The sequence below is a fragment of the Barbus barbus genome (assembly GCF_936440315.1).
Source record: "Barbus barbus genome assembly, chromosome: 15".
Classification (NCBI taxonomy): domain Eukaryota; kingdom Metazoa; phylum Chordata; class Actinopteri; order Cypriniformes; family Cyprinidae; genus Barbus; species Barbus barbus.
This window is the reverse complement of record NC_136743.1, coordinates 7,263,150-7,276,177: the sequence shown is the minus strand read 5'-3', so window position 1 is coordinate 7,276,177 and position 13,028 is coordinate 7,263,150. Positions and strand designations below refer to the sequence as shown.

General features: G+C 36.9%; 1 protein-coding gene across 1 annotated transcript in view; it reads right to left on the bottom strand.

Annotated features, from left to right (window-relative positions):
- Positions 1-5,290: 5,290 nt before the first annotated feature.
- The window catches only part of LOC306881750 (kin of IRRE-like protein 1), a gene marked incomplete at both ends in the record, with an annotated part of 31,976 nt that continues 24,238 nt past the window's right edge, over positions 5,291-13,028 (bottom strand). Inside the window, 5 exons of the mRNA XM_079435999.1 lie at positions 5,291-5,836; positions 6,752-6,832; positions 8,071-8,195; positions 8,967-9,074; positions 10,397-10,613. Coding sequence (XP_079292125.1) covers positions 5,291-5,836; positions 6,752-6,832; positions 8,071-8,195; positions 8,967-9,074; positions 10,397-10,613 — 1,077 coding nt within the window. The remainder of the gene's footprint in view (positions 5,837-6,751; positions 6,833-8,070; positions 8,196-8,966; positions 9,075-10,396; positions 10,614-13,028) is intronic.

Below are 13,028 nucleotides of genomic sequence, written 5' to 3'. Positions count from 1 at the left end.
AGCAGTTGTTTTCGCCTTGCTGCAGGCAGAATTGATACTGTGGAAGATCTTCTAACTTAATGTGATACATTTTTGAAGCTTCTTGCTGCGCTTTTGTCCCGCAGAATTTAAAATCTCCCCACCTGCACATGAAATTGGGCTACATTTTTGTCAATATGAAAACTTGCAGTCTGAATCATATGTAATGAGATGATTTAAAAAATCTATATCTATTGATGATGCTAAAACAATAGTCCCGGGGTAAGATCCGTTTTTAGGGTGGGGGTAGTGTACACGTTATGAAGTCTCACACCACATTAATATCATGCCGGAAGCAAAATCTGATAGGTATTGGTTATGCAACCAACTGTTTTAATGGGTAATCTGACAGGGTAGCACAAATCGTAGCGGCATAGCTATGGAAGTCGTTACAAATCTCGATTGATCTTTATGGATTTTTGGTTTAGATTTGAATTTTAGTGACCGTGCAGTTGACAGTCCTGAATATAAGAGGCGGAGAAAATATCCTGAACTTCAGAAGCCAACTGATGGTATTGAGTCTTGTTTTTACTTATAAAAATGACTTAACTTGAGCTTTGTCTTTGTTACAGTCAATCTGACAATGAAGGTTTCTTATATTATTTATTTTCCATTGATACTGTAAAATGTAATCACTTTAAATACATCAAGCTTATTTCAAACTTGATTCTAAATCTATATTAGAATGCCTTCATACTGCTTTGTACTTAATCTTCACTTTTCCTATGCCATAATTCTTTTTCAGGGCACGAAAAACACCTAGCATTGTTGCCACCTACAGTCCCCAGTAAAGTAAGTAGGATTGCTTCTGACCATTCCTCCATGCAGAATTATTTTCTGATTAACATTATTTATTATAGAGGCATCTGCATAATGACTGTTACTTGTTGTGCTGTGGAAAAAGTACATTGTAAGTAATTTTTTAATTATATATGATGCCTTTTATCTTTTAAAATTGGTGAAATGACAGTCCAATATCTCTGTCCATATATGTTGTGATAAACATATGTCAGGGTTTGCACTTACATTTTCAGATCACTGTACTTGTAACTACAGGCTCATTGGAGACCACATAGCCTGTCAAACGACCAAGAGAGAACCAAAACGATGACGTAACAGTGTGCACTTCTTGTACTTGATCTGCTTAACACACTCATTCCTTTTGTTTGTTTTTTGAAGATCTCTCATGGCTTTAAAAAAATCTTGCCAGCATTGGAAGAGACTCCACACAGCATGTCTAGGATGACAGGTAGGTCCTTATTTTCACTTCAAAAATGAGCCCCCCTTTAACAGAGGATTCTACATTCTGTATTTAACAGAATCCTACCACAATAAGAAAGGTGATGTATTTTAGATTTGAAAAAAACAGATGTTACTCTAGTTGTCTCTGCAAATTAAACTGGCAATCTGTGAAGAAACTATTTTAACATTAAAACATGACACTTCACCAGTGTGCAGGGTGTCTAATTTACTGGTGTGAGTTTGATTTTAGACTTAATACATTTATCACAATCACACTTGATATCCCACTCAACTTGATTTATCCCAAATGCCCTCATTGTGAAGCCCTAATGCTCTATCCTGACTAGACGTGTGTCCTGAATATTTTTTCTTTCTCCAGAGCTCAACACACAAACATCAGGTGCAGATGTAAAGCCCAGTGACCCCTCTGAACTAAAATATAGGAAGAGACAGAGAGAAATCTATCAGAAACAAGACATTGGTATGGGCACTTTTTGTACTTGCTCTGCTTATCGCAATTTTGTTTTTCTAAAAAGAAATGGCAATGATAAATATTCGGTGTAATTATATTGTTGGGTAATCAATTGATTACTTTTACTGGCAGGAGACAATGTTCAGTTTCATGCATCACAGCTTTCAGGAGTTCTTCACTGCTCTGTACTATGTCCTTCTGGAGGAAGAAGAGTCCCAGGAAAAAGTGAAAGAGCTGCTTCACACTGTAGAGAGAGGATGTGCTTTTTCCTCTTGAACTGATAGAGACTTTTCAACCGCAGATGTAGAAGACATGCAAAACTGCTGCAGCATGTGATTCTGTTCCTCTGTGGTGTCTATAAGAAAAAAAGGATCCCATCGTTCTTTGAAAAGCTCAACATAGCTGTCTCTATCAGCGTAGAAACCCAGCTTAAGGAATGGATCAATCAGTGTTCACAGAGATATCAAAATGAACACATGCTGTTCATTCTCCATTGTCTCTATGAGCTTCATGAGAAGAGCTTTGTTGGAAAGGTCTTGGAAGGTTTGGTTTTGATAGATCTGTCGAATACACCACTGAAAATGACAGATTGTTGGGTGTTGAAGTACTGTTTACAGTGCTGTGAACACATCAGAAACCTGAAACTCCATGTAACATCTGATAATCTGAAGATGCTCCGACCTGAACTTCACCGCTGTAAAGAACTGTGGTGAGTGAATTTCAGGCATTAACAATCTTAACAGTCTTTCTCAACCTTTTAAGCCAAACTATCAAGAATTTCATGTCACCAAGCAACACATGAATTGAATGCCAGTCCTAAACTGCTGTATAAGGAGTTAGGGATGTAACTGAACACGTATTCGTACCCAACCGGTTCGGTATGCATGTGTACCGAATGAATACAGAACTGTAGTCTAGAGAGGAGCATTTCGTGAAATATTACACCATATACTCATTATATTTTACTAAACCTGTTAGTCTAATGTATGTTTAAATTAATTTGTTATTAAACATGCTATGACAGCCAGTGTATAATTGAATATATTTTAACAACCTAGAAATTGTATTATTTATACGTTCATTTAAAAAACGCATTATGTGCAATTTACATGTTTGCATACAATTTTTTTTTTAAAGTTGAGTGTTGATTATCTATTTAAAAATAAATAGTAATTAAATTTAAGTTTGGGTTAAGTTGTTAGGCCTAATTGTAACCTTATAATGTAAGAGGGCTCCCTATAGTTTTAAGCATAAGCTGAGGTAATTTTTTATCACTAAGAAAATTTAAACTCTAACTGAATGTATTTAATGCAAAGATGACATTATTTGACCCTTACCCTAACCCTAACCCTAGCCCACAACAAAAACATCTCAAACAATGTCATCTTTGCATTAAAAACATATTACATAACTGAGCGAATGACACTTAATGACAGTTGTCATAAACCTTCATATTCATGTGCCATGTCATGATTATGAATGTCATGTCAGTCTTATGCACACCCCTTCAAGTAAAGTGTAACCTTTTTTTTTATAAGAGGTATGTACTGTATGATGTTGTTACTGTATGACGATATGAGTCACTATGAAAGATGTTTTTATTTTGTAATACTGTGGAAAAATAACCACATACAATTTATAAAAAAAACAAAACTAAAATGTGCTGTGGGGAAAAAAACATTTTTCTTTTGTATTTTACATTTTAGCAGATGAATAAAACAAAAACAAAAAGTTACAGGTCTTTTTTAACAGGAGCATGAGGAAATAGATCTCATGAGTCACACTGAAACATGCTCTCACATTCACAATATAAACACAGTATTGCACATTCATTCCCTCATCTTTCCGTCTCTGATATGTGAATTTGATTCGTCAAATTCACTGTCCTCGTCATACATAAAAGTGCCAAATCATTCTCAAAGTCATAAAGATATTTAACATGGATAGTTAATGAAAACCCATTTTGTAAATGTGTGCCTGCAAACTAACAGAGCAGCTCCTATAACCAATTCTTTGTAAAATTTCTACTTCATTTAAAAAACAGTCAAACCTGATCAGAGCTGCTAATTTATTGAACCAAAATGTATTGATCATTGCAAATTTTTAGTATTGGCCAAAAGGTGATGTACATTTCGGCAGATTAAACTTAAATCAATCCAGATTTAAACTAAACAGCAGAAATATCTTCTGCACAAATTGAGCTTTTCTGCAGAGCAGAAAGGTTTTTGAGCTCATAATGAAAGCCCTTCTTTATTTTGCATAAATGCTTTTACAGAAACTCAGGACATGAATGAAGAAATCGCTTCCATTTTAGTATTATTTTAAACTTTGCTCTTATGATCTGATTCAACATCCCTTTACAGAATTTAGACAAATGTACAAATCATGAACTTAAAAAAAGTTTTAAAACAATATTCTCCTTTACATTGCTTATACCAAAAACCATTCGATCTTTGACTCCTTACCGCTTAGAAAAATAATATAAAAGCGCTTTCAAATGCAATTTAGTTCAGATACAAATATGGAAAAGCACTCTACTCTACTTTGAAAGTATGAAGGACAAATACATGGACACTTCAGAGAAAGCAAAAACACTCTCTCTCACACACACAGAAACACAAAACGTCAAATACTCAAGAGGTTTTCTTGGAAGGAGGCAGAGTGTGTGTTCAGAGAAGAGTCTGTAAGCTCACTTTGACACTGTGAGTAGCATCCATTTGTAAAAAAATCCTAAATTGTTACATAAACTCCAGCTTTCAGAGTTAAAAGCACTGGTGGCGTTTACCCAGATACTCGCGTCTCCGTCCTATCAGAAGAGTTCAAACTGGCAGCGGACAGCTATTCCTACGAGGAGCTCGGGCAGTGTGAGCAGTGGTGATGTGAGCGGGCCGTACGGTGAGTTCTTTCACAAGCGATTGTCGACACCTGCAGTATTCTTCAATTCACTGCCTTGTTCTGCAATATCACATTGTGGATTATACAATCAGTGTGAGCCCACCCACAATTCCCATAATTTAAAACGCATCATATTTTATTAGGTTGATTGATGGGACAGATCTAAACAGGTCCAGTGTAAACTCCAGTGCATAGCGATCAGGCTTTCACTGGGCTTTATACTCAGTAGTTGATGGATTCTGGTGCCCTCCAGCCTTCTATTGGCCATTCTTTCAGCCAATACAGTTCACATGGAGAAACCTCGCCAGTGGCTGCTTTGCAGTGTCTCATTTTGGTGCAGAGATTTTAGAGGATTGGTTTTACCACATTGACCCATCTTCTTCAAATTTGGAAAGAAGAGGGAAAGATGATAAGGTTTACATGCTTTCTCTCCGCTCATTGCTGTGACCTCTTGTGATTTCCTCTTCTGCTGCAGTCATTTATTATTTGGGCACTTTTTTCTCTCAATCATACTGTTGTAAAGGTAGAAAACGCAATGTGTGTGTGTGTTTGCATATAGTTGTGTTGGAGAGAAAGTTTCAGACTGTAAGAGTGTGTAAAAATTAATGTCTACCATATATTTTGATCTACGGAAGTGCTTTTTTGTTGGTAAGTGTGTTTGTTTCACACATGAGTCTGCATTCTCTGCGTGTGTCTCTGAGAGTATTCTGTGGGCGGGGTTGAATATGGAAATTGGGCGGAGCTGGGGTATTTTCCCGTGTTGGCGTCTTGACTCGTCCCCACCCCTTGTCCCGTAGGATACATTTCATAGGCTGGTCCTGCCTCCAAATGCGGGGCGAGGCCTAACCTGTATTGAGGTGTCGTTGAATAAGCATAGCTGTCAAAAGCCAGTGGATTGGTTGATTCCAGCAGGCCACGTTCTCCAGAATAGTCTGTGGTCTTGGACACAGGGTTGGGCGGGGCTTGGATTTGCGACGCCCTGGCAATGGTGTTAAAATGGGTGTATGTGTTGTGAGCCACCCGGGAAGCGGGTCGGGGCTCATAACGGCCTGTGGGTACTGGGTGAACATTGGCTGCTGGGCCGCTGGCTGTCGCCGAAACTGAAGCGGGATTCAGTGGCCGGAATTCCTGGTACAGCAGGGAGCGGGTAGAGGTGCGGACCTCGTCATGTGTCGTAGCTCGAACGTTGTAGTAGCCATTGGTGGGGTCCTGAAATGACAGAAATATATTATTTCACTAATATGATATGTATTTCAAAATTAAGTTTATGTAAATTTCATGGGTTAAACGCAGCCTTTGCAATAGGAATCTGCAAGATTGAGAGTTTTATGTGAGGCATCATTTTGTTGGTTGGTCATTTTGCTGAAATTTTTCTAATGTGACCACACATTTAGTCCTAGTTTATAGGCACTGTATAGGAGTGTGTAAACATCTGTGTGTTTGCACACACTAACGTTAAAAAGCGTGGGGTTGGTAAGATTTTAAAGATTTTCAGTTTTCAGTATCACGTGACCATTCAATAATCATTCTAATATGCTGAATTTATGCTCCAGAAACATTTCATATTATTATCATTATGTTGAAAACTGTAGTGCTTCTTAATATTTTATGGAAACCGTAATACATTTTTTCAGTATTCTTTGATGAAAATAAAGTCTTATTTAAAAAGACTCACCAAACTTCTGATAGTAATATATACAAAGGAAAAAAATATATATTTTAGAAAAATAATTCCATAAAAATGTTGGACCATAGCTATAATACTTCCTCTGTCTGTGTCAAACATTAAAGCTAAAGTGTGTAATTTCTGCACCACCAGCATCAGCAAACAGCATTTCAAAAATAATGACAGCTTTCAAGAACACTTCTCCTGTTTGCTTTTGGTCAGGCAAATAGATAGCCCTGCCCCAAACTCACAGCATTGGTTGAGCCAGTGTTACTGTGTGAGGCTGGTTGAGGTATCAAATAGTGAAAAGTTTTGATAGTGCCACAGTATATTTTACACTTTTAGAGGCAATCAATGTACTTAATAAACTGACAGTAAACTGGAATTCCAAAACAATTGTACACTTCTCCTTTAAGTATAGCACTGATGTATCTATATGCACCTGCGCTGCTTCTTACCTTGGGCTCATACTCCTCCACCTTGGGCTCCACCGTGTCGCTCTGGAGGTCCTGCTTCAGGTCCATGTCATCTTTGAAGGGCTGGGTGGAGGGAGAGAGGGAGACAGAGGGAAGAAACTAAACCATCAAACGACAAAACACACACACGGAGAGAGGGAGGAAGAGAGAAGGAGAGAGAGAGAGGAAAACAGGATATCAGCTTTATCAGAATTGGTGAAGAATAGATGTTCTTAAGTTTGTGGTGGAAAGAAAGTCTTTCACCATTAGAAACTTTTTATTTACAGATTTATCTTTTATTTATCTATTCAACATGATCTTTCTTTAATTCTTTCACTGTAATGGATAAAATTAAGCACAAATGGCCCATTTTGAAAAGCACTAAAACTGGTGGCTTTAAACTCACTATGTTTACATGCACTTTTAATAGTTTAATTTCAGTCAGACTAAAAGGTAATGTAAATGCTTTAGTTTGACTAAAAATGTACCAATCTGGCTTTTTCTGCCAATGCTGGACTAGATAATGTGATAGTAGAGATTTTATAGAGCAGTTAAACCATATTCAAATAAACACTAGATGCTCCAGCAACAAGTCATTTTTCAATTTTCACTGAAAGCAAAAATGCTGCACAATGGAATATAATCACAATATGATTGATATTTCATACTGCTATACTACCATTCAAAAGTTTGGGATCAGAAAGATTTTCTTTTAAAAGAAATAAATGAAAATGAATGGAGGAGGAGGAATTAAACATCACAATAATTGTTAACAAAAGCCTCCTATATCAAATAAATGATGTTCTTCTGAAATTTCTATTCATCAAAAAATCCTGAAAAAAATGGTTTCCTCAAATATTATACAGTACAACTGTTTTCAACATTGCTAATAATACCAAATCAGCATATTAGAATGATTTTTGAAGGATCAAGTGACACTAAAGATGCTGAAAATTCAAATTGTAAGAAAAAAATTACATTTTTAAAATATATTCAAATAATATAATATTTCAATATACTGTGCTGTATTTTGGTCAAAGAAATGCAGCCTTGGTGAACATAAGGGACTACTTTCAAAAACATAAAAAATCTTACCAACCCCAAAAGTTTGAACTGCAGTGCTTCATTAGACGCAATGTTTTAGAAACCCGACAAAATTTCGTCACACTTCCATCAGTGTGAACTAACCAAACTCTGACATTACATACTTAAGAAATCTTTATTTTTTATGGGTAACAAAATAGCATGTCTGACCTGACCATATATTTTCTGAACGTTATATGAGACAGCCTGACAGTCTAGTTTATGCTATAGATACTCACAGAATACATAGCCTTTACCATTCGTGTGGCTGTGGAGGCGCCGGCAGCCTCTTCCTCAAGACTGTGAGTCTCCTTGTTGACCGTTTCCACCTTAATGTCTGGCTTCAACGTGACTCCACGACGACCTGCAAGCATAATAAATCACTGACTCAAAGCCTCACTTCATTTTAATCAATGAAATTATTTAATGGTTCCATTAAGTCACAGCAGTTCATAGGCATTGGTCGGAAAGCAAGATTATGATTTCAGTAATTTTATTGTTACCTCAGACTGTTAGCAGGCTGTTCAATAGAGGGTAGGACACATAAATCTTTAGCATGTCTCATTAAAATGGATAGTTTGCATTGTGATGAGCTGATCTCAAAATTTCAATTAAAAAAAACATAAAACTGTTTTTACGTAAATGGTAAAACCTGCTGAGAATTTTCTTCTGTTTCTGTTAAGTTTGCAATTTTCAGTAGTTTATTCTAATTTTATTTCATTATTTTCAAATAGTGAGGGAAGAGTGTTAACAAAAATGTTAATAGTAGTTCTAAAAATATAATTATTATTGAAATTAATAAATAAACATTTATTTTATGCAAATTAAAAATATAATTTATGATTTCAATTTTGTATATGTGGTAAAATATGATTTGATGTTTTAGGCATGCTTTTTTTCTGTCTTGTAGCTACACGGGGGCACCAAACCATAATCAAGCATTTTTACACTTTTTTTTTTCACCATTTGACTTTCAGAGCATTGCCTTTTAATACACATGCATAATTATTTTCTTAGAATCTGAATCCCAGTGATAATTTGGACAAATTCATCACAAACAAATGAACATGAACATGAAACGGATATACACACACACACACACACACACACACACACACACACACAGTGTACTCACTGCCTCTACGCTGTCGATACAGATAGAATATCAGAGCAAACAGGAGGAGCAGAAGCAAAATGGAAGATCCAACAGATCCACCTGCTATCACACCAACAGGCACTATATCTGAGAGAGAGAGAGACAGGTATAAACATACAGACACTATTCTTCTGACAGAGAGAGACAGGCATGAAACAGATGTTTATATTACCTACAGATGCTATGTCTAAGTCAAAGACAGACGTATAATATCTACAGGTACTACATCTGAGAGAGAGACACGTATTATAGAAAGGAATGAGATATCTGAGAGAGACAGGTATTAATCTACAGCTATTATATAAGAGAGAGAGACATGTATAATGCCTACGAAATTATTTCAATCAAATAGATATTATATTTAAGACAGCTATAATATCTAGCCACTGTCTCTCTCTCACAGAAATAGTATCTGTAGTATAGAGATTGTTGCTCTCTCTCTCAGATGTAGTGTCTTTAGGTGTTAGGTGAACAGCTTGGACGACTAAGTAAGAAAACACCAGAGAGAGAGAGAGAGAGAGAGATAATATACAAATGAGAGAGACAGGCATAATAGATACAGACACTATGTGAGAGAGAGACCAATGGACAACATATGAAACACCTATAAATTCAATATGAGAGAGAGACAGGCATAATATCTAGAGATGCTAAAATTGAGAGAGAGGTATTATCTGTTGGTGTTATATTTGATAGAAAGACACCTAAACTAAAGACACTACATCTGAGAGAGAGAGCAACAGTTATAACTACAGATACTATTTCTGTGTGAGAGAGAGAGAGACAGATCTCATCTACAGGCATTGTATCTGAGATAAAGACACCTGCAGACAATATATATAAGAGAAAAAATTACAAGCAGTTTATCTGAAAGAAAGTCACCACTATATCTGACAGAGAGACAAGAATGATATCTACAGGCATTATATAACTGTGATAAAGACACCTATGAACACTACATCTGAGTGAACGACAGGTGTTATCTATAGGTGTTATATATCTGAGAGAATGACAGATATGAACACTACATCTGAGAGAAAGACAGGAATGAAATCTACAGGTATTATATATCTCAAAGAAAGACACCTATGGACACTATATCTGAGGGAGAGACAGGAATTGCATCTACAGGAATTATATATCTGAGAGAAAGACACCTACGCACCACACTATACCTAAAGATTACACTATATCTTTGGAAGAGACAGGCAGGTATTATACCTACAGATGCTATATCTGACAGCGAGAAAGAGAGAGAGGTGTTACATATCTGATATAGACCTATGAAAGTATGAATGCTCTCTATCTGAGAGAGAAAGAGAGTTATTATACCTACAGACACTATACCTAAGAAAGAGACAGTGGGAGAGAATAGACACTATTATCTACCAGAGTGTTTTTTTTCTGACCTGTCTCCTCCAGGGTGATGATCATGGTTCCTGGTCCAAAGGAGTTCCATGCCGTGCAGTTGTAGGTGGACTGGAAGTCAGACTCCATGACATTATTGATGGTGAGTGTGGACAGAACGGCGCCCCCTTGAGACGCAGGTCGGCTCTGCTCCACTGTGTACCTCTCCAACAGCGTTCCTCTCTCTTTTTCCCACACATTCTCCTTCCAGGCCCAAACCTGCAGAAAAACATGTTTGCATTCACACACACACACACACACTAGTAAATATGCACACAAGCAGGGGTTCGCAGGCGTTGCAGCCCTTTTAGGATTTTGCTCTAAACTGTGGGAGAGCAGATAGTTCATACAAAATGAACAACACTCCATCAAATATTCACAGCACTAATGTCCCTCTCAAACTGACAACAGAGCGACAGAGAGAGTGGGGGGGGGGCAACAAGAAGGACGAGAGGATGAGGAACAAAAAGCATATGGCCCACTCTCCTTTCCTCTCCGCCACTTTCTTTCCTCATTTATTCCATTATTCATTATCTCATAAGTACCGTCTTCACATTAAGGCCAGTCCTGTTGTGTCATGTCTCATTATCCAGTGAGCGATCAGACAGAGAAAGAGAGCAACAGAGGAGTGTGAGTCTCTATTATTAAACTCATGCATAATAGTTCTATTATGGGCAAATCTAATTTTAATTTAATTTTTATTCCCTTTAATTTGTTTAAATATTACTCCAATGGTTCATTCCATTTTGTTAAGTTTGTGGACTGTTTATTTATTTATTTTTAATTATTCAGTTTTTACTACTACTTTTTCCCTCTATTCTTGCTTTACTTTTTTGGCTGTTATTTTAATTGATAATATTGCCATTTGTTTACTATTTTGAATGCTGCTTTTTCACACTGTTATTTTATTGGACTGTTGTTTTATTATATTTTTTATAAATTTCCTTTTTTAACTCATTCCATTGAAACCATTCCCATTGTTAATACTATAGTTGTTTTTTCTATTTTCACTTACTTTACGTTTTTGCCATTATCATTTAAAAATGTAAATTAAAAATTGTTAATATTACTAATATTACAGTGCCTATAGAAAGTCTTCATACCCCTTCCATTTTTTTCACATTTTGTTATGTTGCGTTATGTTAAACTGCTTTAAATGACTTTTTTCCCCACATACACCCCACTCACCATAATGACATAGCAAAAATCAGATTTATCACAACTTTGCAAATTTATTAAAAAGGAAACATGAAAAATGACAAAAAATGACATTGCACAAGCCTTCATACCCTTAACTCAAAACCTAGTTAAAGCACTTTGGCAACAATTACATCCTCAGGTTTTTTTTGCAACAAGCAAAAAGGCAACAAGCTTTATTCATGCAACAAGCTTTGCACATCTACATTTGTTTTTTGTTTTTTTGTCATTCTTCTCTTTAGATCATCTCAAGCTCTGTCAGGTTGGCTGGGGACCATCGGTGGACAGCCATTTATAGGTTTCACCAAAGATGTCTGATTGGTTCCCAGCTCTGACTGGGCCACTCAAGGACGTTCATAGAGTCGTCCCTAAGCCACTCCTGCATTGTCTTGGCTGTGTGCGTAGGGTGATTGTCATGTTGGAAGGTGAACATTCAGCCCAGTCTGAGGTTCTGAGAATCAGGTTTTCATTAAGAATATCTGTGTATTTAGCTGCATTCAGCTTTCCGCCTTCTCTGATCACTTCCCCAGTCCCTGCCGCTGAAAAACACCCCCACTGCATGATTCTGCCGCCACCATGCTTCACCGTGGATGGTATTATGCAGGTGATGAGCGGTGCTTGGTTTCCCTCAGACATGAATAAGGAATTGAGGTTCATCAGACCAGAGAATCTTTTTTTTTTTTCATAGTCTGAGAGTTATTTGGGTGTATTTTTGTAAATTCCAGTCAGCGTTTCATGTATCTTTACTGAAGAGAAGCTTGAGTTTGGTCACTTTGCCATCAAGCTCAGATTGGTGGAGTGTCGCAGTGATGTTTGTCCTTCTGTAAGTTTCTCCCATCTCCATATAAGATCATGGCGCTCAACCAGTGTCAATCAGTGTCTTGATCGCCTCTCTAACCAAGACCCTTCTCCTTCGATTGCTCAGTTTGGCCAGGAGGCTAGATCTAGAAAGAGTCCTGATTGTTTCAAACTTCATCCATTAACGATTATGGAGGCCAAATGCTCCTGTGAACCTTTTTTTGTCTTCCCCAGATCTGTCTCAACACAATCCTGTCTCTCAGCTCTGCAGGCCATTCCTTTGACCTCATGGCTTAGTCTGTTAAACTTTATATAGACAAGTATGTGTGCCTTTCCAAATCATGTCCAATCAACTGAATTTGCCACAGGTTAAATCCAGTCGGAGTATAAAAACATCTCAAATACGATGCAGTGAAACTAAAATGCTCTTGATCTAAAGTTCAAGTGTCAAAGCAAAGGGTATGAAGACTTGTGCAAATGTCATTTTTTCAGTGTTTCCTTTTTAATAAATTTGGAAAGTTGTGATAAATCCGGTTTTTACTTTGTCATTATGGTGAGTGGGGTGTAGATTTATGTGGGAAAAAAGTAATTTAAAGCAACAAAGCAGTTTAACATGATAACGCAGCGTAACAAAATGTG